Source organism: Vigna umbellata, chromosome 5 (assembly GCF_029865625.1).
Source record: "Vigna umbellata cultivar VRB3 chromosome 5, Vumbellata_1.0, whole genome shotgun sequence".
NCBI classification, from domain to species: domain Eukaryota; kingdom Viridiplantae; phylum Streptophyta; class Magnoliopsida; order Fabales; family Fabaceae; genus Vigna; species Vigna umbellata.
This window is the reverse complement of record NC_142169.1, coordinates 70001425-70022834: the sequence shown is the minus strand read 5'-3', so window position 1 is coordinate 70022834 and position 21410 is coordinate 70001425. Positions and strand designations below refer to the sequence as shown.

Below are 21410 nucleotides of genomic sequence, written 5' to 3'. Positions count from 1 at the left end.
TACGTTTGCCTACTAAGGGATTAGGGGTAAACAAGCTCTAAATAAACTCAAGTGGATAATTATAATTTACACATTGATTGAAAGGGGAGGAAATTATATGAAAAGGTATGAAATCAATTCTCTAACATTGTTTATACTATTTGAATTTCCATCACTTGTTTATGTTCATCATTCTACTTGACAATCTTTGTTGCTCAAAATTAAGTAAATTAGTAAAACTAGTACTCAACTCATTCAATCCTTGAGGACGATATTTTGTTACTACAATTACGATTGGTACACTTGCCAAACGTACATCATTTATCATGATTATATTATGTCTAAAGTTACCTAATTATCATGTATTTTTGTATTAATTTATTTTTATAAATAGAAGATTATAAGATAGATAAATTAAATCCTCAAAAATTATTTCTTCTCCATATCAAGTATCATCTATCTCTGGTCATCATGTTGTCTGACTATCATCATCTTCAGCCGTAACTAGATATCTCTTAATAACCCAGAATGCTTAAATGAGTTTATATTTGTAATCATCACTAAAATAATTAAATATCTCCCATAGATAGGCGAGTTAGTCAAAAGAATTATTGATAATTTAAGCAAGATTTCCTATCGTGTCAAACCACTCCTCATAGAGCTCCATGTTTAGTGACGGCCTCGCGGGGCAACTACAATAATAAAATAAGTAATAAATAGATTTCAAAATAACAAGAGTGTTATGTGAGGAATCAAAACATTCATTTTATAAAAAAAACTCAAGATTATATACAAACCTTTTCCACTAAAGTCAATATTATATAAACTGCAGTGTGTCTATATGCAATGGATATTACTGCCTATATCAATTCTTTTATGTAAGGAGTATTTTTATCTTTATCATACTCCATTGTAAGTCTTCCTGAAAGTGCTAAAGCTTTGTAAGCCAGCAAGCGGCCCAATAGACGAAAGTTTACTTCTTCTAATCTCACAAGGAGATACAAATATTATAATATAGATCTAAAACAAAATAACCTTGCCATTAATTTCTTATCTCTTTTAAATATATTTCAATAGAATAAAATCAAATTGTAATTATTAATAGATGTATTTTCCTAACAATAAAAATTAATAAAATATTTTTTATTGAAAAAGAAAGTAAGATATTTATAATATTAAATGTTAATTTTTTAATAAAAGACCCTCTAAAAGTTATTTTCAACTACCAATAAATTTGTCTCTAACTAAAAGAATTAGAAAATATTAAAGTAATAATATATTTTATTGATGCAATGTAAGTTCTTGAAAAGTTTGCACATTTGGTTAGAAACTAGACAAATTAAATATACTATCCGAAAAAGAAAAGAAAGAAGTGAAAAGCACTAACATTTTGATATGATATAAAGAATGACAATAATTTTGGAAATAATTGAGCATAGTATATCTTGATATTCATGATTAGAAGCATAACATGCACGTGAATTTAAATTGCATGTATGAACCCACGACTTCTGATATCTTCATGTAATTATTAATTAAGTAGTTAGGCAAAGGGTAACAGGTGGGTCCTGTTTGACAAGTACTAACTTAAGCATATCCACTTTATATATGTTTGTGGGACACGTCAACGTCTTCCAAACTATCCCTTAATTCACGCCTTATGACAGGAGTATTTATATTTGATTTTGAGGGAGATTAACTTGGAAAAAAATAATAAAACTTTTCAAAAAAACTCAAGTCAGTTAATTTTTTTTAACATAATAAACATAAATGATTATAAAATAAGTATTATATAGACTTATGATTTTATTGAAATAATAATCATTTCAAACATAGAATAATAAATTGTCGATTTATATGGATATTATTTAAATAGATATAAATTTAGATTGTTTTAGGATAAAAAGACTTATTAAATTTTATTATTTTTTAGTATTTTTATTGAATCGGATAAGAATAATATTTATTTTTCTTGAAAGTCTCACATCGACGAGAGATAAGGTCAATTTATAATATATAAGTGGGGTGTAAACGTCACCCTACAAGCCAGTTTCCAGTTTTGTGGGAGTTGAGTTAGGCTTAAAACTGTGACGTCCCAAAATATATATATCAAACTTATATAATAAAGACGTCATCACTTATTAATATAGGAAAGCAGTCAAGAGTAATTTAAGGATTTCAATCATCCTTAGAATAGCATGGAATTGAAAACTTAGAGTATTAGGGTTTTCTCCCTAGAAATTACATAGAATTTAAAGCTTTAAACGTACAAAAGTTCATCAAAGCTAACTAATAAAAGCTAGTGAATCTAAGCTGCAGCATTGCCTTCCCCATCAAGTACTGGTTCCAACGTATCCTCCTTGCCATCTGCTCCCGTATAACGAATTATACGATCATCGCACATACCCAAACACAAACAAACACAAACAAGTAGGGTAAGCTAACATGCAACCAATCATTTATGAAACATGCATGCAAACCTCATATAATAATTATGTCATACATACTCATACCATCATACAACAATCACATCATACATACTTATCCATTACTTTGATACACATGGTAAAATGATATCACAAGACGTGTTACTTTATAACCCGACTCGTCCGGACTAGAATGATTACCGAGCTATGGCGGGTCTTGCACTCGTGGTGGCTTTATGAAACTTGGCACTACCGCCTTATGAAACTTGGCACTACCGCTTTGTGAAACTTGGCACTACCGCCTTATGGAACTTGGCACTACCGCCTTATGGAACTTGGCACTACCGCCTTATGGAACTTGGCACTACCGCCTTATGGAACTTGGCACTACCGCCTTATGGAACTTGGGCACTACCGCCCGGCCACAGTCACGAGGTTAATCCGTTATCACTCACCTTGGATCATATGGAAGCACCCAAGACTAGGACCTCCTGCTACTCCTCACCACATGGTTCAATCCTCTCTACATGAGAAGAAAGGCCATTGGAGTTTCAGGATGACCCCCAAAACTGAGCTACCATGCAATCATTCTATACACCCCCAAATCACCACCATGTATCCTCTCCTTGAGGATCATGGAATTACGTTCATGAATCATACTATTACCTTGAAACTTAACCCAAGACATGAATAACCATATACCATCATATTATCACAGTGAATCTAACATATCTCATACATTCACATACTTTCCACATAAATAACATCATTATAGTTCACAATCATGTTCAGATGCATAAATTCAAATGTAATAAAATCCAATCATTTCAGAAATCATACAAACTGAATATATTCCAACCACATATATTACACAATAATTTAACAATACATAATCTGTTCAATAGGATTTAAGTTAAAAACTTGTCGAGTAGACTTCCAGGAAAGAGAGGTGCGTCACAATGGACAACTTAAGTACCAAGTCTTTCCTTAGCCAAAGTGTTCCTCAACTAGTTTTTAACAAATTTCTTATTTACAGATTCAAAATAACAGCATACAATATTTACACCGAATTTCAACATAGATAAACATACAGTAAGCATTAACAGTATTTACACAGGATTTCACGATATGAATAGTAATAAAACAATACTAATGAAAATATTGTATATGTAATGAAATATGTAATAAATATACTGGTTTAATATAATTCGATATTTTTCAATCAGATATTCTTTTGTTATAATTTTTAAATGCTTCCAGTTCCAAAAAAATACCAACATCATTGATATCAACACTAATGTCGATCACCACAAGTAAAAAGATTATAATATGCATTAATGTTCGAAAAACTTCATTTATTTAATATCTAATACCATCACTGTCATTTATCTGCAACAAATAAATTTTGTGCATAATTTTCTTCTAGGCCTTAAATGATTGATGGTTAAGGCAACGACCTATTAATCAAAGGGTCTCTGTTCCATAATTTCAAATCACTGTATAATATTTTAATTTCAAGGTTCACTTATGAATACAAAAATAAAAAAAATGAAATTTAATTAATTAGTTGAATAAAAACCAGATTAACATCTGAGCTTTCATACAGGAATAAGAAAATAATATTCAAAGTTATTTAACTTATTCACATGCAGTTTATGCATTTAACATTATAACGTTAAATAAATAAATAAATATATATATATATATATATATATATATATATATATATAATCTCTTAAAATTGATTATTGGAATATCAAATGTAAAACACATACTATATTTTTAACTTCTTATTGCTTTTTTTATCCACTGATGAAGCAAAGCACAGTTTATAGTCGTAGTAGACATGAAACAACTTAAGGGGGTGCAATGAAGTTTGATCTGAGAAGCTCCAAGAACAGTATGCAGTAACAGAGGTCTATGGAAGTAGAGAAAATAGTGATTAATTTATAGCAGAACATTTGTTGCGAATTTCACCGTCATCACCCTGTTTGACACCAATGTTGCTCATCTTAACCATAGAGTTTCCGAATTGGTAGTTGAAAAGAGCGGTGGCTAAGTATTTCTGAACAAAGGGTCTTGTGGAAGGATCAGTCCAAAGCGCTTGATCAGAACGGAGAATTCCACGCCCTCTCTTCAGGTGAGCAAAGTACGAAGTGTCGAATTTGAATTGGCTATCAGTGTCCAGTGCCACTCGTTTCGTTGGCTGGTTTTGTGGGCAAATCTGTCGCAGAAATGGAAGAAACGAAGGGTCGATGGAAGGATCAGCGGTGCCATTAGGGTTGTATATTCTGTCTGCAAAAGATTGGCAAGCTGATGTGCCTATTGTATGTCCACCTATACCATTTCACAAACAACAAAAATCGTGTTTTCATCCTATTTCTATGGCTTTGATAAAAAATTAACTCAATCCAGATTCATGTAAGAAAAAGCGATAAGAGTGTATTCAATTGATGAATGAAAGTACCAACAAGAACGACCAGGTCTAGGGTGTTGAGACCCTTATCAGAAAACTTAGTCTTCTGCACAGAGACAGTATCGTTAGGACCAGGCAAACTAAGGGCTTCGCTTCCAATTGAAACTCTTCCATCTTTGCGTCCTGTTGGCACTTTCCAACTTCTTCCACCACTCTGCATGCAACCAATATAAAAGTTTCCAACTTTAATTTTTTTTATACAAGTTAAATTATAAAAAATTAAAAATCATAAATATTTTTAATTTATATTTCTTAATTAAATTTATGTTATTTAATTTATTTATTAATTAAATGATGTGACTGTTATTTTATTTCTATTTTCACTGAGAGTTATAGGAAGTGTATACATGTAAAATTATCAAGTATATTAAGTAATTATAAAAGGATGGTTTATTTAATTTTATAAAAGTAGAGTTTAGCTAATTTAAATTTTACCAGAACAACAGAATCACGAGCAGCAAGAGCAAGGATATCAGCACAGGACACAACACCAGGGCAGCGAGCTTCGAGCTTTTCCTTTGCATCGTCAATAACCTCGTATCCTCTGAGACTAAGGTTTGGGCGTGCTGTTCTCTCGGTAGCAGAGCCAGCAATGAGAACAGAAGCATCACAACCTCGGACAAAGCAATCATGGAAGTGCAGCCTGAGTATGGCAGCAGCCAAAGTAGGGTCAGACCTAACGTGGGACTCAACTGTGGAGGTAACAATGGATTCAGCAGCCGGACATGTTCTGGAATAGAACCCTACACGCGTCCCATGCCCATGCACTGTGTTCACAACAGCAGCAGCAACCAAAACCAACTTTAGAAGCATAGCACCCTCCATTTTCATTAAGGAATATTTATATATATGTATACAATGGCTGTAGTAGTTTTGAGGATTGAGAGTGTGAAGGTTTATGCATGTATTTATGGAGATTTCGTGTCTTTGGGAGCCATTATTGGGAGAATGAGTAAGCAAAACCCAACTAATACATGTATTAATTGTCATCCTCTACTGTACTACAAATTGAACAAGTCTCATACTTCCATCTTTTAGAATAGGTAAACCCTATTGTATTAAACAATTATATGTAATTTGTATTCAAATATTAAAAATATGTTCGTTTTAATTTTTTAATTTGCATAACATATAATTAATAAAAAGCTCTTTTAATATAGTAATTGGTGTTTTTAGAACATTAATTGAGAACACCCTGTATCAGGTTGACGGAATACCTGAATTAAATTTATACGTCAATGAACTTTCAAAGTTTGATTATACTTTAAAATGCTTCATGTTCAATTTATATATCTTTATTTAATTAATTCTAGCTTTATTCTCTTAAATATAACATTTTTGGACCATAAGCCTTCTTAATTTTTTTTCCCGGCATAAAAGTGAAAATAATTAATTCCGTGGGTAAGGAGACTTGGTCTAGCATATGGAAAAGTTTTTACATAATTAATTTAGGATCAATGATTATAATGTTTAGATAAATATCACTTTCCCGAAAAGAAAAAAAAAAGAAAAAAAGAGAGTTTTGTTTTATAAAGTAATTGCTTCATTTTTATTTTATTTTTTCTTTGTTCTAGAGGTATTTATGAAAAATGTGTCCAAACTTACCTATATATAAATTACTTTAACTTACAAATAAAGTCGTTTTAATTTTTTCCGTTTTATTTTCTTCACTCCTTGAAATAATTCAACAAAACATTTGATCAGACTTCATATACTATGTCATTTTATTAGCCTTTGTAAGTTAAAAAAATGTATCTGATATATCTTTTATACTAAATATTATCTTAATATTAGATTTTATTTTAGAGTAATAGTAAATAATTGATATAATAATACAAATGTGTTTTCAGTGACAGATAATTATTTTTAAAAAAGTAAATACTAATTTATAAATAAATATTAAAAGATACATAGAGAGAGGTATATATAATGAGATATAGTGATTGGAAAAATGAAAAATATTAGCTTTCTGAAATTAAATACTTATTGAAGAAGAAGGTTTTGGTCTGTTTGAGAATGAGCGGTAGAGATATTAAAGCAAGCAGAAGAAAAACAGTAAAACACGAGTGATGCTGATGAAGGAAATGATAAATGCAGCTCAAACTATAAGCTTTTATGCAAATCACTTCTTTCCATTTCTAACAAAGCCTGGTTTTAATTACGTGTAGTGCAACAAATTTTTACACACATTTTATATCTAATATTTTATCTTTCAATCACTTTTTTTTTACAAATATAAATTTATATACAAATAATAATATTTTATGTGTATATTATAAAACAATAATATTATTTTTATATTTTTAAATGTAATTATTATTTTATAAAATAGGTAATTCATGTGTCAGTTGATTTAGGTACTACTAGATTGAAAAAAAAAATGATTTGATATAATATAAGTTATAAACTATTTTATTTAATCTAAATTATTTTTGTAGTATTTTCCAATTATTAATTGAATCAATTTTATTTTAACAATCATCTTTGACACGTATTTGACTGGTTCAAACAGCATTTTTCTTTTAAGAAATTTATGTAGTTTCTCTCAAATAAGTACTTTATTACAACTATATTCTTTTTCATATTTAAGTTTTTTGGATAGAAAACACGGATTAAAAGAAAATTTTATTAAAAGTCATCACAAAAATGTATTCAAATCAATACAAATTTCTCTTAAATTTTATTTTTATGTTTTAAAGAAGTTAACTTTTTTGTTATTTTATTCTCGAAATTACGTTGAAGAAGCAGCAGGAAAAGGAAAATTTATAAGAAAATGAAATTGGTATTCTTATATAAAAGCAGTTGATACATAAGTTAAATTATAAAAATCCTCTCTTATAATTTATAAAGTATATTTTTAATTTATTTATAAATTAATTTTAACTACTAAAAAAGATTATTTCATTTGAGAAGTGGTTGGTCCAGCCAAGGTATTTCTCCCCAATGGACAGTGGAAGAAACCAAACCATAGTTTTCAGAAATTAATTAATTAAAAGGGACAAATCGTGAATGGATGAGCCATTTTTTATTTGATCTAATCTTTTTCAATATTTTTAATTAATAATAGGGTGATGTTTACGGGACAACTACTTCAAAAAATTCTAAACAAAAATAAAAATAATAACTATTTAATGATGTTTCACTCACTTTTTTCTTTGAAACAATACTTATATATAATAATTTATATGATATTTATTCTATTTAGCTTTTTTCTTTCTCATCTTCTCTCCTTAATTAGAGTCGACACTTGGCAAGCTGATGATAATGATTTCATTTACTGTTAAGATTTTCTAAAATTTACACATTAGGCGTCATAAATGTTTACTTTAAAAGTTAAAATTTAAATTAGATATTATTTATTTTAAATATATAAATAAAATTTATAATATTATTTTGGTTGGATTTTTTAGTATATATTTCTGATCCATGTGTTAAATTTAAAAGAACAAAAAAGTTTTGAATATGGATCACAAGATCATCCAAATAAAAAACTTGTAATACAATTCAACAAGACTTTTTGAAAAAAAAAAGAAAAAAAGTTTCTTCATAAATTAAAAATAACTTATATATAACTAATTTATACATATAATTATTTCTAATTTTACTTTTAAGTTTTCCATATTTTAATTTTAACTCATACGGAAGTTTATTTAATTTTTTCTTCTTTAATTTTTCAAGATTTTTTATAAAAAAGTCCGTACTAAAATATGGTACAACTTCTTAACCAAAGCATTTGTCTTAGTACTAATAATTATATTACTATTTAAATATTTTATCCGTTTGTCATAGAAATATTACAGTTTTCATTTAAAAATAAATAAATTGATTCGTATTTTAAAAGTAAATTTTAAATTTAACTCATTTGTATCGAATCGAATTGTAAAATAAGATGATTAAAACAATAATCCCAACAAATTATAAAATAGATGATTAGAACAATAATTTCAACAAATAACAAAATAGACGAGTTAAATAGATTTATAAAGTAATTTTTTTATTTATTAAATTAATTTTATTTATAGTAACGTAGACTTTTAATTTTTCTTTTTAATATAATATTATCTTAATTTATATATTTACTAATAATTCATTTAAATAATTTTATTTCTAAAATTTAGACAATTATCCATGCCTACTTAGAAAAAAGTTTAATTTTTGTGTTACTTTTGTTCAATTCATAAACTAAACTGGCAACAGCGTCCAATCTTGCATTAATTTTCTTCGAGGAGGACAATAATGGCCGTCCTGAGATTGAGAGTTACAAGAAGAAGGAGCTTTTCATTAAGGCCATTCTCACATGCAACATTCCAATTTACTTGACAGCTCCAAGGTTACAAACTTCATTCCTACACTGCCTGATAACATCGATATACAAGAATTTTAGTATTCTCAGGAGAATATCATGTAGATACCCTTGTTATTGTCTGAACTGCAACTAGGTTGTTTATGTCCTTAACTTTAACGCTTCCTACTTCCATTCATTGGAGACATGGTTTCATCTACCAGTTCACCCCATTTTCACCCGTAAAACCTTCATACCAACAACCTTCACATCTCGTAAACCTTCATTAATGAATATTTCATTCATTATCAATGTGGTTCTTCTGCTTGCAATCATACTGCTCTTGCTGCTTTACTACAACACATACACAAGGCTGAATAAAATAGTGAAGGGGCAGATTCACACAGTCATAGAAAAAGAGGATGACGTGGAGATCGGTGTTGAAAAGAAGATAGAGATAGGAGAGGGGACAGTGATTATGACAGTGGAAGAGAGAAAGGGGCTGATATTCTTTAACGATAGCCAGAAATTTCAAATGGGTGAACTTCTTAGAGCTTCTGCTGAGCCACTGGGTCATGGGATCTTGGGAAACAGTTATAAGGCTATGCTGAATAGTGGATCTACCATTGTCGTCAAAAGGCTAAGGGACTTGAAGCCATTTACAAAGGAGGAATTTGAGAAGATAGTGAATGCGATTGCTGATATGAAGCACCCCAATTTGTTGCCTTTGCTCGCTTACTACCATTCCAGAGATGAGAAGCTCATGCTTTACAGTTTTGCAGGGAATGGAAATCTTTTCTCCCGACTTCATGGTGATTTACATCAACTTGCTCCATTTTTTTAGTTTGATATCGTGTACATTAGTCATGTTTATGTGTATGTTTATGTGCCGATGACATTTCAGATAGAGGCGGAAACCGGGCACCGTTCGGTTGGAACTCAAGATTGTCAGTTGCAAGAGGAGTGGCTCGAGCATTGGTGTACCTGCACCTCAACCACAAGTTCCAAAACGTTGTCCCACACGGCAACTTGCGGTCTTCAAACGTATTATTCGATGAAAACGATGCGGTTCTTGTTTCTGACTTCGGTCTTGCCTCCTTGATAGCACAACCTATTGCAGCTCAGCACATGGTTGTTTACAAATCACCTGAATATGGGTACGCAAGAAAGGTGACAATGCAAGCCGATGTGTGGAGCTATGGTTCACTTCTGATAGAGCTTCTGACCGGAAAAGTGTCTATTAACTCGGCTCCACAAGGAACGAATGGCGTGGATCTATGCAGTTGGGTTCATAGAGCAGTGAGGGAAGAATGGACAGCTGAGATATTTGACAAAGAAATATCAGGGCAAAAGAGTGCACTTCCTGGGATGCTGAGGTTGTTGCAGCTTGCAATGCGTTGCATTGAGAGGTTCCCTGAGAAGCGCCCTGAGATGAGAGAGGTGATGAGAGAAGTGGAGAAAATACAGGTCCCGGTGATCACAGAAGATGATGACGATGTGTCTGGGGATAGGTCCCTAACTGATGATTCTCTTTCAACCAGTACCTCTATCATTGGAGATGAAAGATAGATTATATATGAGACCTGTAATCTTTGACTTTTAATCTTGTTTTAACATCAAGGTAGTGCATTGATCCTAATAAGTTACACATTATTATGTATCTTTGTTTCTCTTAAATAGTAAACTTTTAAGTCCACTTTTATCTCGTGATTTACTACAGAAGAAATTGCATTCATTTGGTCAGATTTCATCTCACGTATTTTCGTCTTCTCTTCGGTTGGTGCTTTATCACATGGGAAAAAGTGGGTTTACAGAAAAATTTGGTTTTTATTTGTTTAATAGAATCCTATAATCTTTGATACGTGTTAAAGGAATTTGTTCATGCCAGACTCAAAATGAGTAAGTATAAAAGCGTTTTCTGCTAGAGCCGAATAATGGAAATATTGGGAAAATGTTCCTACGGTGAAGTTTTTTTCTCTGTTTTTTCACTTCCAGACTCTAAAGTTGCTGTTTTCTCCACTGAGACGCAAACAAAAACACTTTTCTTTTGGTCACCCGTCCCCATTGTCATGCTTGTTGTGAATACCAAGTTCCCGGCAAGTATCTGTGTACACGTGATAAAAGGAACTAAATCCCCAGGAACAAGACCTGACCAAAGTATACATTAGTATTTCCTAAGGAAAATATTTTAAAAAAAAAGTTAATAATTTTTTACAATAACCTAATTGGTAGTCTGTGATCGGTACATATCATCTCAAAAAGTTATTAAAAAAATTATTAAATTATCATGATCAATTTCTTAATCCCAAAAATTCTCCCAACACCTTTTGTGGAAATAAAATATACAGAAATACTTCATCATATGCCATGTTGCATGAACATGTGACTGAAAGATATACAACAAGACGAGTATAAAGAAAGTTATCTCCCAACTTTCTAGTTAAAATAAATTATTGCTTCTAAAAAACTCAATATTTTTTTCAATATTTCTTAATATTTATAAAATACTAAGGAAATACTTAAAATATTAATATTTACTGGTGTTATTCCTTTTTAGCACCTCACGTATTACTGTGTATATTGATTTTATATAAAACACAACAGTTACAGAAAAAAATGAGATGTGCAAGGAAAGAGAATATGGAAGGTATAAGAAAAAATTGAGAAGAGTTTTTGTAGTTATTTGAACAAGAAAATAGAAAAAAAAATGAATAACATAATATTAAATATAATATTACCTTTTCATAGTCAAATTATTAGTACATATATGTACTAGAATTGGTTGATCTGGTTTATGAGTTGCAACCCAATTAGGTTCCAACTTTCAAGGGTGGAAGACATTTAAATCCAGTAAAATTCTGATAAAAAGTTGCCACTAGAGGGTCCAATAATTGGTAATCTGGAAACAAATAACGGTGATAGACAATACAAAAACGCACAAGAACTTTAAATAAGTAGACCTTACAAAAACAAAAAAGGTCAAGTTACTATTGAAGGTCTTCGCGTCCACTTCACATCTCATAATTTTATTGAAAAAAGGTCAAAGAAGTGATTCATTCCAGAAAAATAAACGGTACATTCAAGAGAGACTACTTTCAGATTAATCTAATGAGTTGGTGGGCTGCGCGATGATAGTGACATTTCGGATGAAAATAATTGCGAGCGTGGCACTGCTCTAAATCATCGTATATGCTACCTTATGACGACGATTAGCACAAATTTACATCAGTATTATGGCATTCGATGCAAAAATGAATTACAAAATTAACTAAGGGATCCGAGTAAGCCCGAAATAATTATACATCATCATGTACGACGATGATTGGAAAAGTAAAAATTGTACAACGAAACCTGTCAATGCTGGTTTCACCTTCATTTGGTGTTGTTTCCCCCGGAAAACTTGTTCTCCAATCCGGCTGAAGAATCTTCTTGACAGACTTGTTTCTCAGTCTTTACTGGTAGATTGACCACTGATCCATGATGTATCTGCCAATTAAACTAGAAAATGAGAGTAGGACTAAACTGTAATTTTTTACTAAAATGTCAAAATTTCATGAAAGCATACTGTGGCTCCGGATTTGAAAGGTAAAGTTTCGTTAGGAAGCAACATTGATGGATCTGAAGGCCTGTGAAACAATAAGTGTGCTACAGACCGATCGATGGGATTTGTGTTAGTTTCCATGTCCATTAATCCGGTACACCTGAATGAAGCTATGTGTTATCCAAAACATTAATTCATAAACATGGTATTTTGAGATAGATCCAAAAAATAAATAACGTCAGTACGTGAATAAAATAATACCATAATACATCTTTGGAAACATTACAAAGGCCAGATACGTAGCATACAAAACTACGAACATTCTAAATCATGTCATACCTTGTAGTGAAGAAAAATATAAGTCTGAAGCGAAGAAAGTGAGCGATACCTGCTTGCATCCTGCACCATCATTGCTTTGCATGCTTCATTGTCTCCAATGCAACCATTAGCATTATTGTTGTGTCTTTGCTCCGCACTCTTAGCCAAGCGGTATAGACTGTCCCTTATGCAAAGTTTGGTTTTAATATCCAACTGCATCAAGCAAATTTTAGGTGTGATGTGATAGACAATTACAATCAATGAAGCCACAATTTCCAGTAACGAGTCACATGCAGGTAAACTTAGCATCACGACTTCGAATCTTCAGTTTTCTTTTTCTTTTTTCTTGAAAAGTGCTAACTACTAGTTTCGTAGCATCAGCTTTGTTTATTTAATATGCAACATCACCACTTAAAATAAATTACTAAACACAGCATACGCTAATATGTTACCAATCCAAAGCAGACTCAGGTCCAACGAAGTAAATCAAATAAGCACTATATCAGCCTACTCCCTGTATAGGTAGGGGCAAAAAAAGGCAACCTAGTGCTTGCTATATAGATTCAACCGTGACCCCTTAAAGATCTATTATCCGCAGCCTTACCTTGCATTTGCCAGAGGATGTCACCACAACTCAAACCTGTGAGCTAGCTGTTGGTCACATGACAGCAACTCCAACTAAAGAACATAACCAAAACTTGCCAATAAAAAAAGATGGAAAATTGCTGAAAACTAATAGTTATGACAACTACAAATCTTTAGTTCTTCAGTTCAGGCTTTGCCTTAAATTCTTGAATATTACAGTAAAAGTAATAAATTTGATAATCCTTTCCGCTGCTTAAACCCTGAGTAATTTTGATAAATTTGATAAAACATTGCCAACTGATAAACTATAAACTTAAATGCTATTTCTCTTACTAAGTATTAGTGGTCAAAATCAAAGCTAACCATTTCAATACATGTTTAGAGTTCAATGTTGAGCAAATAAATATAATATACTCATTCCTCTCAAGATAAAAAATATATAAAGAACAAACAGGACCAAACTTGAATAAGATTCAGATACCTGATCCATGATCTGTTGCAGGTGGCAAAAGCTAGTTGCTTCAAGTGAGGTTTGGTCCAGAACAGAGCCCATGGATGAGCTTTCCTGCACTGCTGAAGAATCTATTTCTGGTGAAAAGCCTAGGCTGACTCCCTGGACTTCACTATGACCTTCATTGTCATTTTCAAACTGGTGACCTATTTGCTGAGCTGAACCGGGACTATGAAGTGGTATTTGATTTGGCGTATTATCATTTTTGAAACTGCTGGTTAACGGAGGTCCATCACAGCATTGGTACAACTTGTCTCTGTTTTCAAACGTTTTCAAGGCAGCAGCGTCCAAAGAATGACCATGAGATTCAATGTTTGACGCATATGATGACTCTTTAACAGAAGGAGACAGATGACCGTCATGCTCAGATCTTGATCCAGATAAAGTTGGAAACAAGGAACTGTGATTTGGAGCATGACTATAGTCTGGGAGTCTTGTAGGAATTTGTGCCTGTATACAGCCTAAAGAATCAGAATCTAAGTTCAGCTTATGTTTCTGGATGCTATCAAGAGATGTAACTCCACTGGAAGACGTTCCAAACGGTTGCTTTGTATCCGCATATTTCTCTGGAGGTGCGTAAGGATGAACAGAACCTCCATTTTCTATGTAACAGTTTTTTCGCCTTCCCGCTGATGGCTTTGGCAGCTTCCTCTGCGGCTGTAAAACAAAAATTATAGGTGATGTAATAGTTAGGAGTCAACTTAGTTCAGTTTAAGGGCTCACCCTAATAAAATGGATTTGGAATAGTTCAGTTTACTATTACAACTTACAATGAAACCCAGTAAATCCAACAAATTACCCTTGAAAGTGAAATGAAACAATTGATGACTTTTGAGTATAACATAAAGGTCTCGAGTCCAATTTTTAATCAGAAAATAAAAAGTAGTGTAACATGAAAAAACATAATCTATATCAAATAGAGGTACATTATTATCCTTGAAATGTCAAACATAATCAGTTCTGCGAAAGCTCATGATAGACTTGTATTACCATGTTCAATAGTTTAATTTAATGGCATCAATAATTTTTACCAGGTCAAAGGCATGTGTCAAAACTTACTATGTCACAATCCTTTGAAAAGACCACTACAGGAGATTGTTCAAATAATCCCGACCCCTCCCCCACTTCCCATATTTAGGTAAAAGAATTCGCATCACGTGTTTTTGCTCCATAATTAAAAAGTTGGGAATTCAGAACCTATATTAGAAGATAGAGAGAAAATATAATGAAATAAAACGAATGGGTAACCAACCTTTTCTTTGGGTAGCAAGTCAATTATATCACCAGATTTCATATCAGACTCATTCTCACTGAACATTGATAATGGAACAGGTACACTATCGTCAATAACATCCATTTGAGAACTGTTTTTTTCATCAACAGGAGACGATCTTTCATTGGAATCTTTTGAAATACCAACCAAATTTTCCTTAGAATCCATTTTATAATCTGTTAAACTTTTCAATGGACTCATTTCTGCATATGAAAACTTAAAGTCAGACTTCAATGCATCATCAGAACCTTCAGCACCATGAGAAGATGAGAGCCAGCAGAACTCCTCTTCATTGTTGAGGCTTCCCGCTCCAAACGTTAAATCACAACTTCTGAAATTTAAAAAAGTGATATTTATATTTTGAAAGATGATTGCAATGAATTGATTAGCATTTGAAAACAAAGGAAAAGATAAGGAAATTTCTGCCAAATAGGAGAATTTCTTACAACATCCTGTCAACATCTTCAAAGTTTCCTATATCTAACCACCCATCATTATCAAGAAAACTGAGTTCATTGTCAGCTTGGGATATGTGATTGATTGGATATTGACAGACACTGTCATTTTCAACCACACACTTGTCTCCCAAGATAGTATCATCTTCACAGAGCTCACATCCACCAGAATCTAAATTGCTGCTCTTGAAGCCCTGATCAGACATGCCTGTGTCATCTAAAGTTGGCCTTTTGGCTTCTTTACTTGAGTCACCAACACGAGAAGAAAACACAGCTTCAGGTGTATGAGACCAAGAATCCTTTTCTAGCATTTTCTCTTTCTGAGTCATATTCTCTAAGTACAATTCCTCCTTATCCTGAGTACCATAGCTATTACGGCAATCACTACTTCCTATACCATGTAATTTATGAAGTGAATCCTTACAGATATCTCCCTGTACTGTTAACTGTTTATTATGCTTGTCACCAGCATGGGGCACTGTATGATCATCACATTCACCAAATCCATCCCACACGTTATCTTCAAGCTGTAAAACAAAGGCACAATATAGGAGAAATACTCAAATAAATACGCATCACATATTGTAACAAGTAGATAAACATAAGACATCAAACCTGATAAAGAGAGAAATAACAAGCACGAGACATATAAATTTGTTAAAGCACATACAAGTAAAACCCCCACAATTCTGTTAGAATTGGCAGGAAAGAGGAAACAATAAATAACAGTACAACCCATAACTTTTTTCATTATTCATAAAAAAGGACAAGTTCTGGAATAACTTTTATTAGAATGTTCATCTTACAAAACAAGAACCTTGTCATCTAAGATTCAAACTAAAATTCAACAAAAGCCTAACTCGAGCTCAATATTGGGCTATTCAAATAAGGAAACACATGGTGCTGATTTAGGAAAAAAGTAGAAGAAATGTCGTACAGATTTAGGGTTCAAATTTATCATTAACAAGTACTGTGCACTTCAAATTAACTGTAACATCAGCTACCCCCATCACCAATGACCAATCAACATCTACCTTTTCAAAGCTAGTACTTCAGAAGTTTATCAATAATTATCAAGCCAGATCTTCATATCTAGCTGTTTTGAGATTGGATTGCACAACAGCCTGCTAATAAGATTATGCTACAGACAGAAAGTTCATTTCATATAACAGTGATATTCAATCAGAAATAGCAATACTACTTCAACAAAAACATCTAAGGAAGTCCAAACAATGATATAATCAATAATATTACAGAATGGTTCACATTATACAATTAACAAAAGCACATTTTTCAGTTATCACATACATCTGCCACTGAGTATTAGCTATAGTACAGTCATGTTTCTTCCAGCTCACAACAAACTGTTCAATATTGAGTGCATAGCTTTAGGGTGATGTATAAAGAAATGAAAATCTTGGGAACATGGCCAAAGATGTGACATCACTAAGCAACCAATGACAGGAACTTATTTTAATCACTATGGCATAAGTAGAAGAAAAAGGAGGTAACCTTTTAGTTAATGCAGAAAAAGGCACTCGTGCTCAGTAAAGACATGTCAGCATATAACCATCATTTTTAAGTGTGAAATGAACAAACTTAAGCAGAGAAACACAGTAATAACATTGTAAATTATTTTAGTTAGTAGAGAAGTGAAGTTAGTTTCTATCTAATCCTGTGAAATTTAGAAAAAAACACTGTTTTAGAGTTAGAGACAGATCCTAACCATCTTAACAAGTTTGGGATAGATGTTTCCTTGCACCAACTTGATTGACAACTATATTCAATAGGTACCTCAAGAAGACATATGGTACCTTGATGTCTTATAAGGAAAGGAAGTAGGGCGGAATATATATTCTGCATAATGTAAAGATTGGAATTTGAACCAGAGAAAATTAATACAAGTCATTGCACTGTATCAGTTTAGTATGGCACAAGAATATTATACTTAAAATACTGGAGTTGAATTTAACTATAATAGTCTATACCTCGTACATGCAGATGTTTGATATTCCGCTGAGACTTTTTATCCACCATTAAAGATACATTCAACTGGTTGATCCAATGTCATGCTACTTTAATTATATCTGCCATCAAAGTCCAAAGGTGGCTTTTCAATTACAGAATATGCCAAATAGAAAACATAGCTTGACTTCTTAAACCATAAGTTTGAAAAATCATTGAAACAGAATCAATGCTAATCAGCGCTTGCATATGCATGGAGCTTAAAAATTATGAATAGAAATTACAATTAATACCTACAGGCTACAGCAGCCAACAGTGAAATCTTAATGTTAGGCTAACACACTAGCTACGGCATTGCGAGTCTTAGCAAGGCCAGCTAGCACTTGTATCACCACTACCACAACACAGGAAGATATCCCCTCATCTCTATATCCATTAGAAATTTCCAATACCAATCCCTTCATCTCTGTTTACTGTAAGTATGATAACACCAAATTTGGAAATTTTGAATATAATAGTAATTTTCCAATAATGTAAAATTTTTAATATTGTATTTTAGTTAAAAAAATACATAACTGGCATTACAGCTCACACTATACATACTAGGTCTCAAAATTATAAAAGGGAATCCAAATGGTTCCTGCTCCAAGTTTTAACAGCTTGACAAACATTCTTTTTTCTTTTTTATGGTAAAGTAGATCATGATGGCCAAAACATTAACCAGCCCAGTTTGACAAAAGAACTTATTATCTAAGGATATTCTTTATTGTATAATTATCATCTCCTATGTTGAACTTTCGCTATCCCAGAATCTTATTCCCTTTAGGCCCTCATGCCAACTTATCAATCAGCCACTCTTGTTCTCTTCTTAACTTTAAAATTCATACAACTTCATCTTATTTAGCAACTTACTACGAATTTAGACAGTAAAATACACCATAAATCCAGAATAAATCAGCTATACCAAACACAAAACGATTGAGTACACCCCAAAATTTGAAGATCCAGAAAACTGAAATATCATTTTCACCATTCCCATAATTGACAAACATTGCCCGTACCGAATTGCTAAGTTATACTAAAAAAACGCCAAAATACCAAAATTAAAATAAAAAACGAAAATCAAAGAAATTAGAAAATAAAAATCACATATACTAGAAGGCATGCGGAGGTGACAACAACCTGCTAGTTGCTGAAAAACAATAATTATCATAATATTATTGATAAGGAATTTTAAAACGACTTTGGTGTGGTTTACATCCTACAACTACAAAATAAACCTTTTAAGAGAAGAAGAGAAGCGCGAAGAAGTTCTGTTGAGGAGGTATTTTCCATTTGAGGGTTAGTTTCGGTATAGATGAAAGTAAAACACTACAGCATGCAGAGACTAAAGAAGAAAGAGGGAAAAAGTTAGCGAAACAAGAAATCAGCATGACGAAAGAACCTAAAGCAATTGAAACTGACCTGAGGATGAAGATTGGGTTGAAATCGCAGAATTTGGGAAAAAAGAGAGAAAGAAAACAGAGAGAAATTGAAGTAAGAAGGCTTCGTGCTCTGTTCACCTCACGCGTGGGGATTCCTTTCCAGACCCTTCTTTACTGTCCAACTTGAACTTGCCCACAATTTCCTTCTCTCTAAAAATAATATTGTTTTTAATTAATTAATGTGGCCAAAAGGTATCACGCAAAAACCGACACGTGGCACCCAGATTGATATGAAATAAGGTTCGTGGATGGGAGGTGGGTGCTTGAGATCCGATCAGTTACTGCATCTCTATTGGTCCACGACGAGTTTGGCTTCCGCTACATCACACGTGTCGGGTACCCACTAACAATGGCACGTGCCGATACTTCAATCCAACCGTCATTGCCACTTGTCTTTGTTTTGCGCCTTTGGAACCTCCTCCCTGCACATATATATAAATATATATATTTGGAGGGATCAAATGATAAATTAATAAATATATAAACATATTTTTAGGCACACAATTTACTACTTCCAGACTTCGATTCAACTTTTTTTCACTTTACGAAAGTAGCGTAAACACATGTATATGTACTTCCTTTTTTTAAATATTTATATTATATTATAAATTAACAATATATGTAAATTGATTATATTAATATATGAAAATAATAAAAAGTAAAATATGTTATAATAAAAAAATAAAAAAATATCAATTTAGGACAGTTTTATACAAAATATTTTAAAATATAGGTTAGTTCTAAAAAATAAATTATTTGTTTTGTATAATAAAATAATAAAAGACTGTTGGATAAAAATGATTTGTTTTGTATTATTTGTCAATGTGAGTACCTTTTGTTGTGTTGGGAGACATGTTGTCTTTCTGCTGGTTATTATTGCTTTAACTATTTTTGTTTGTATTTATAATCCAATATTTTTCTATAAATATTCATTTTCTTCGTAATCTATTTAAGTGAACAAAGTGTAAATATTAAATTTAAGAGGTCCATGTTGATATTTTTACTTTTATCGTAAAAGTTCTAAATCAATTTCTAAATCTTTTTTAAGAACAATATAATATTTAATTTTAGAATTAAATATATTTTTAATTTTTTAATTTTATAATTTTAAAAATGTATAAATTTAATTTTTTTAATTAAATTTTGTTAAATTTATTTGACACAGCTTGAATATTTACTTATAATTTAAATATTTAATTAAAAATAAATAAATTCACGTAATTCTAAAACTAAAAAGTAAATTGATATAAACTTTGACTAATTCTAATTTTTAAAATTTGTGATTCAAAACTTATTTAATAAATCGAATATAACAAATTTATTCATTTATTTGTATTTGATATTTACGTGTGTAATACTTAACAACTTATTACCTGTTTATGAAGTTATGGATTCTTTTGTTGAAAGGAGAAAAACCGAGCTATCTTCTATTATATTGTAATACATTTTCTCGGAACTCTTGTTTTATTCATTTAACATTGAATTAAAAAGAGTCATTTCATTTGTTTACTTATATAAGACAAATTCATTTGTTATATAAACTATTAGCTTCTAATTTTAATTATTTAAATAGATTTTTAAATTGAATAATGTTCTCACATTTAATGAAGTTGACTTTTCAAAATTATTTTTAAATTAATTAATCTATATTTTTTATCAGAATAATACATTTATTGAAGGTTTATAGCTATTTTGATAAAAAAAAATTATTTCAAAAAATTATATCTAATCTAGGTGAAAGCCCTAAACTAATCAGCTAAAATGTCATTCATAAAAATAAAAAGTTACTTCCAAATTCATTCTCACTTGTATCTAAATCAAATCAAATAAACAACAAAAATATTTACCTTCAAATTCTCTCAAATTCATTCGATCACTCTTCCCAAATCTATTCAAATGAAAAAAAAAATTAATGTTTAAAGATTTTAATGTTTAAAGATTTTAAGTTGAAAATTATTAGGTTCCATATACGCGGGAATAATTTATAATTCAAGACTTGTTATATTTTCATTTTCCATATGAAGTACTAAACGCTATCTGACATCTCTGTACGAAATGAGAAATTCAAGTTTAGAAGTAAGAATCCCACGATGGATGTGATTAAATATATATAAA

At 31.4% G+C, this 21410-nt stretch overlaps 3 protein-coding genes across 7 annotated transcripts; 1 reads left to right on the top strand and 2 right to left on the bottom strand.

Moving 5' to 3' along the window:
* Nucleotides 1-4159: 4159 nt before the first annotated feature.
* LOC124843427 (cationic peroxidase 2-like) lies at nt 4160-5847 on the bottom strand. The gene is made up of 3 exons (XM_047320173.2): nt 5317-5847; nt 4873-5035; nt 4160-4742 (listed from the first exon to the last, which is right to left on the bottom strand). The coding sequence occupies exons 1-3, from the start codon at nt 5710-5712 to the stop codon at nt 4348-4350; spliced, it is 954 nt and encodes a 317-aa protein (XP_047176129.1). The 5' UTR covers nt 5713-5847; the 3' UTR covers nt 4160-4347.
* LOC124843426 (putative inactive receptor kinase At2g26730) lies at nt 5740-10928 on the top strand. The gene is made up of 4 exons (XM_047320172.2): nt 5740-5833; nt 6963-6986; nt 9445-9975; nt 10068-10928. Exons 1-4 carry the CDS (start codon nt 5740-5742, stop codon nt 10730-10732), a joined length of 1314 nt encoding a protein of 437 aa, XP_047176128.2. The 3' UTR covers nt 10733-10928.
* Nucleotides 10929-12310: 1382 nt separating this feature from the next.
* LOC124843424 (dentin sialophosphoprotein-like protein) lies at nt 12311-19443 on the bottom strand. 5 transcript variants are annotated; one of them, XM_088116171.1, is made up of 9 exons: nt 19276-19441; nt 17835-17933; nt 17573-17703; nt 15838-16373; nt 15371-15722; nt 14089-14775; nt 13093-13235; nt 12729-12864; nt 12311-12661 (listed from the first exon to the last, which is right to left on the bottom strand). In XM_088116171.1, exons 3-9 carry the CDS (start codon nt 17573-17575, stop codon nt 12536-12538), a joined length of 1983 nt encoding a protein of 660 aa, XP_087972297.1. In that variant the 5' UTR covers nt 17576-17703; nt 17835-17933; nt 19276-19441; the 3' UTR covers nt 12311-12535. The 5 variants fall into 5 exon arrangements, 3 of the variants coding, with proteins under 3 accessions (XP_087972297.1, XP_087972295.1, XP_047176127.1); XR_015786843.1 differs by lacking the exon at nt 17573-17703 and having other exon boundaries at nt 12729-12874; nt 19276-19443; XR_015786842.1 differs by lacking the exon at nt 17573-17703 and having other exon boundaries at nt 12311-12649; nt 12729-12874; nt 19276-19442.
* Nucleotides 19444-21410: the final 1967 nt, after the last annotated feature.

Bases quoted from the DNA above. Each gene is read 5' to 3' on its own strand.
- LOC124843427 (XM_047320173.2), bottom strand. From the start codon at position 5,712: ATGAAAATGGAGGGTGCTATGCTTCTAAAGTTGGTTTTGGTTGCTGCT. The intron at 5,036-5,316 runs GTAAAATTTAAA...GGTTGCATGCAG, and splicing joins CTCGTGATTCTGTTGTTCTG to AGTGGTGGAAGAAGTTGGAA. The intron at 4,743-4,872 runs GTACTTTCATTC...GAAATGGTATAG, and splicing joins AGACCTGGTCGTTCTTGTTG to GTGGACATACAATAGGCACA.
- LOC124843426 (XM_047320172.2), top strand. From the start codon at position 5,740: ATGGCTGTAGTAGTTTTGAGGATTGAGAGTGTGAAGGTTTATGCATGT. The intron at 5,834-6,962 runs GTAAGCAAAACC...ATGCTGATGAAG, and splicing joins AGCCATTATTGGGAGAATGA to GAAATGATAAATGCAGCTCA. The intron at 6,987-9,444 runs ATAAGCTTTTAT...CATCTCGTAAAC, and splicing joins TGATAAATGCAGCTCAAACT to CTTCATTAATGAATATTTCA.
- LOC124843424 (XM_088116169.1), bottom strand. The intron at 14,776-15,370 runs GTTGGTTACCCA...TTTGTTTTACAG, and splicing joins ACTTGCTACCCAAAGAAAAG to CCGCAGAGGAAGCTGCCAAA. The intron at 13,236-14,088 runs GTATCTGAATCT...TGCTTGATGCAG, and splicing joins TGCAACAGATCATGGATCAG to TTGGATATTAAAACCAAACT.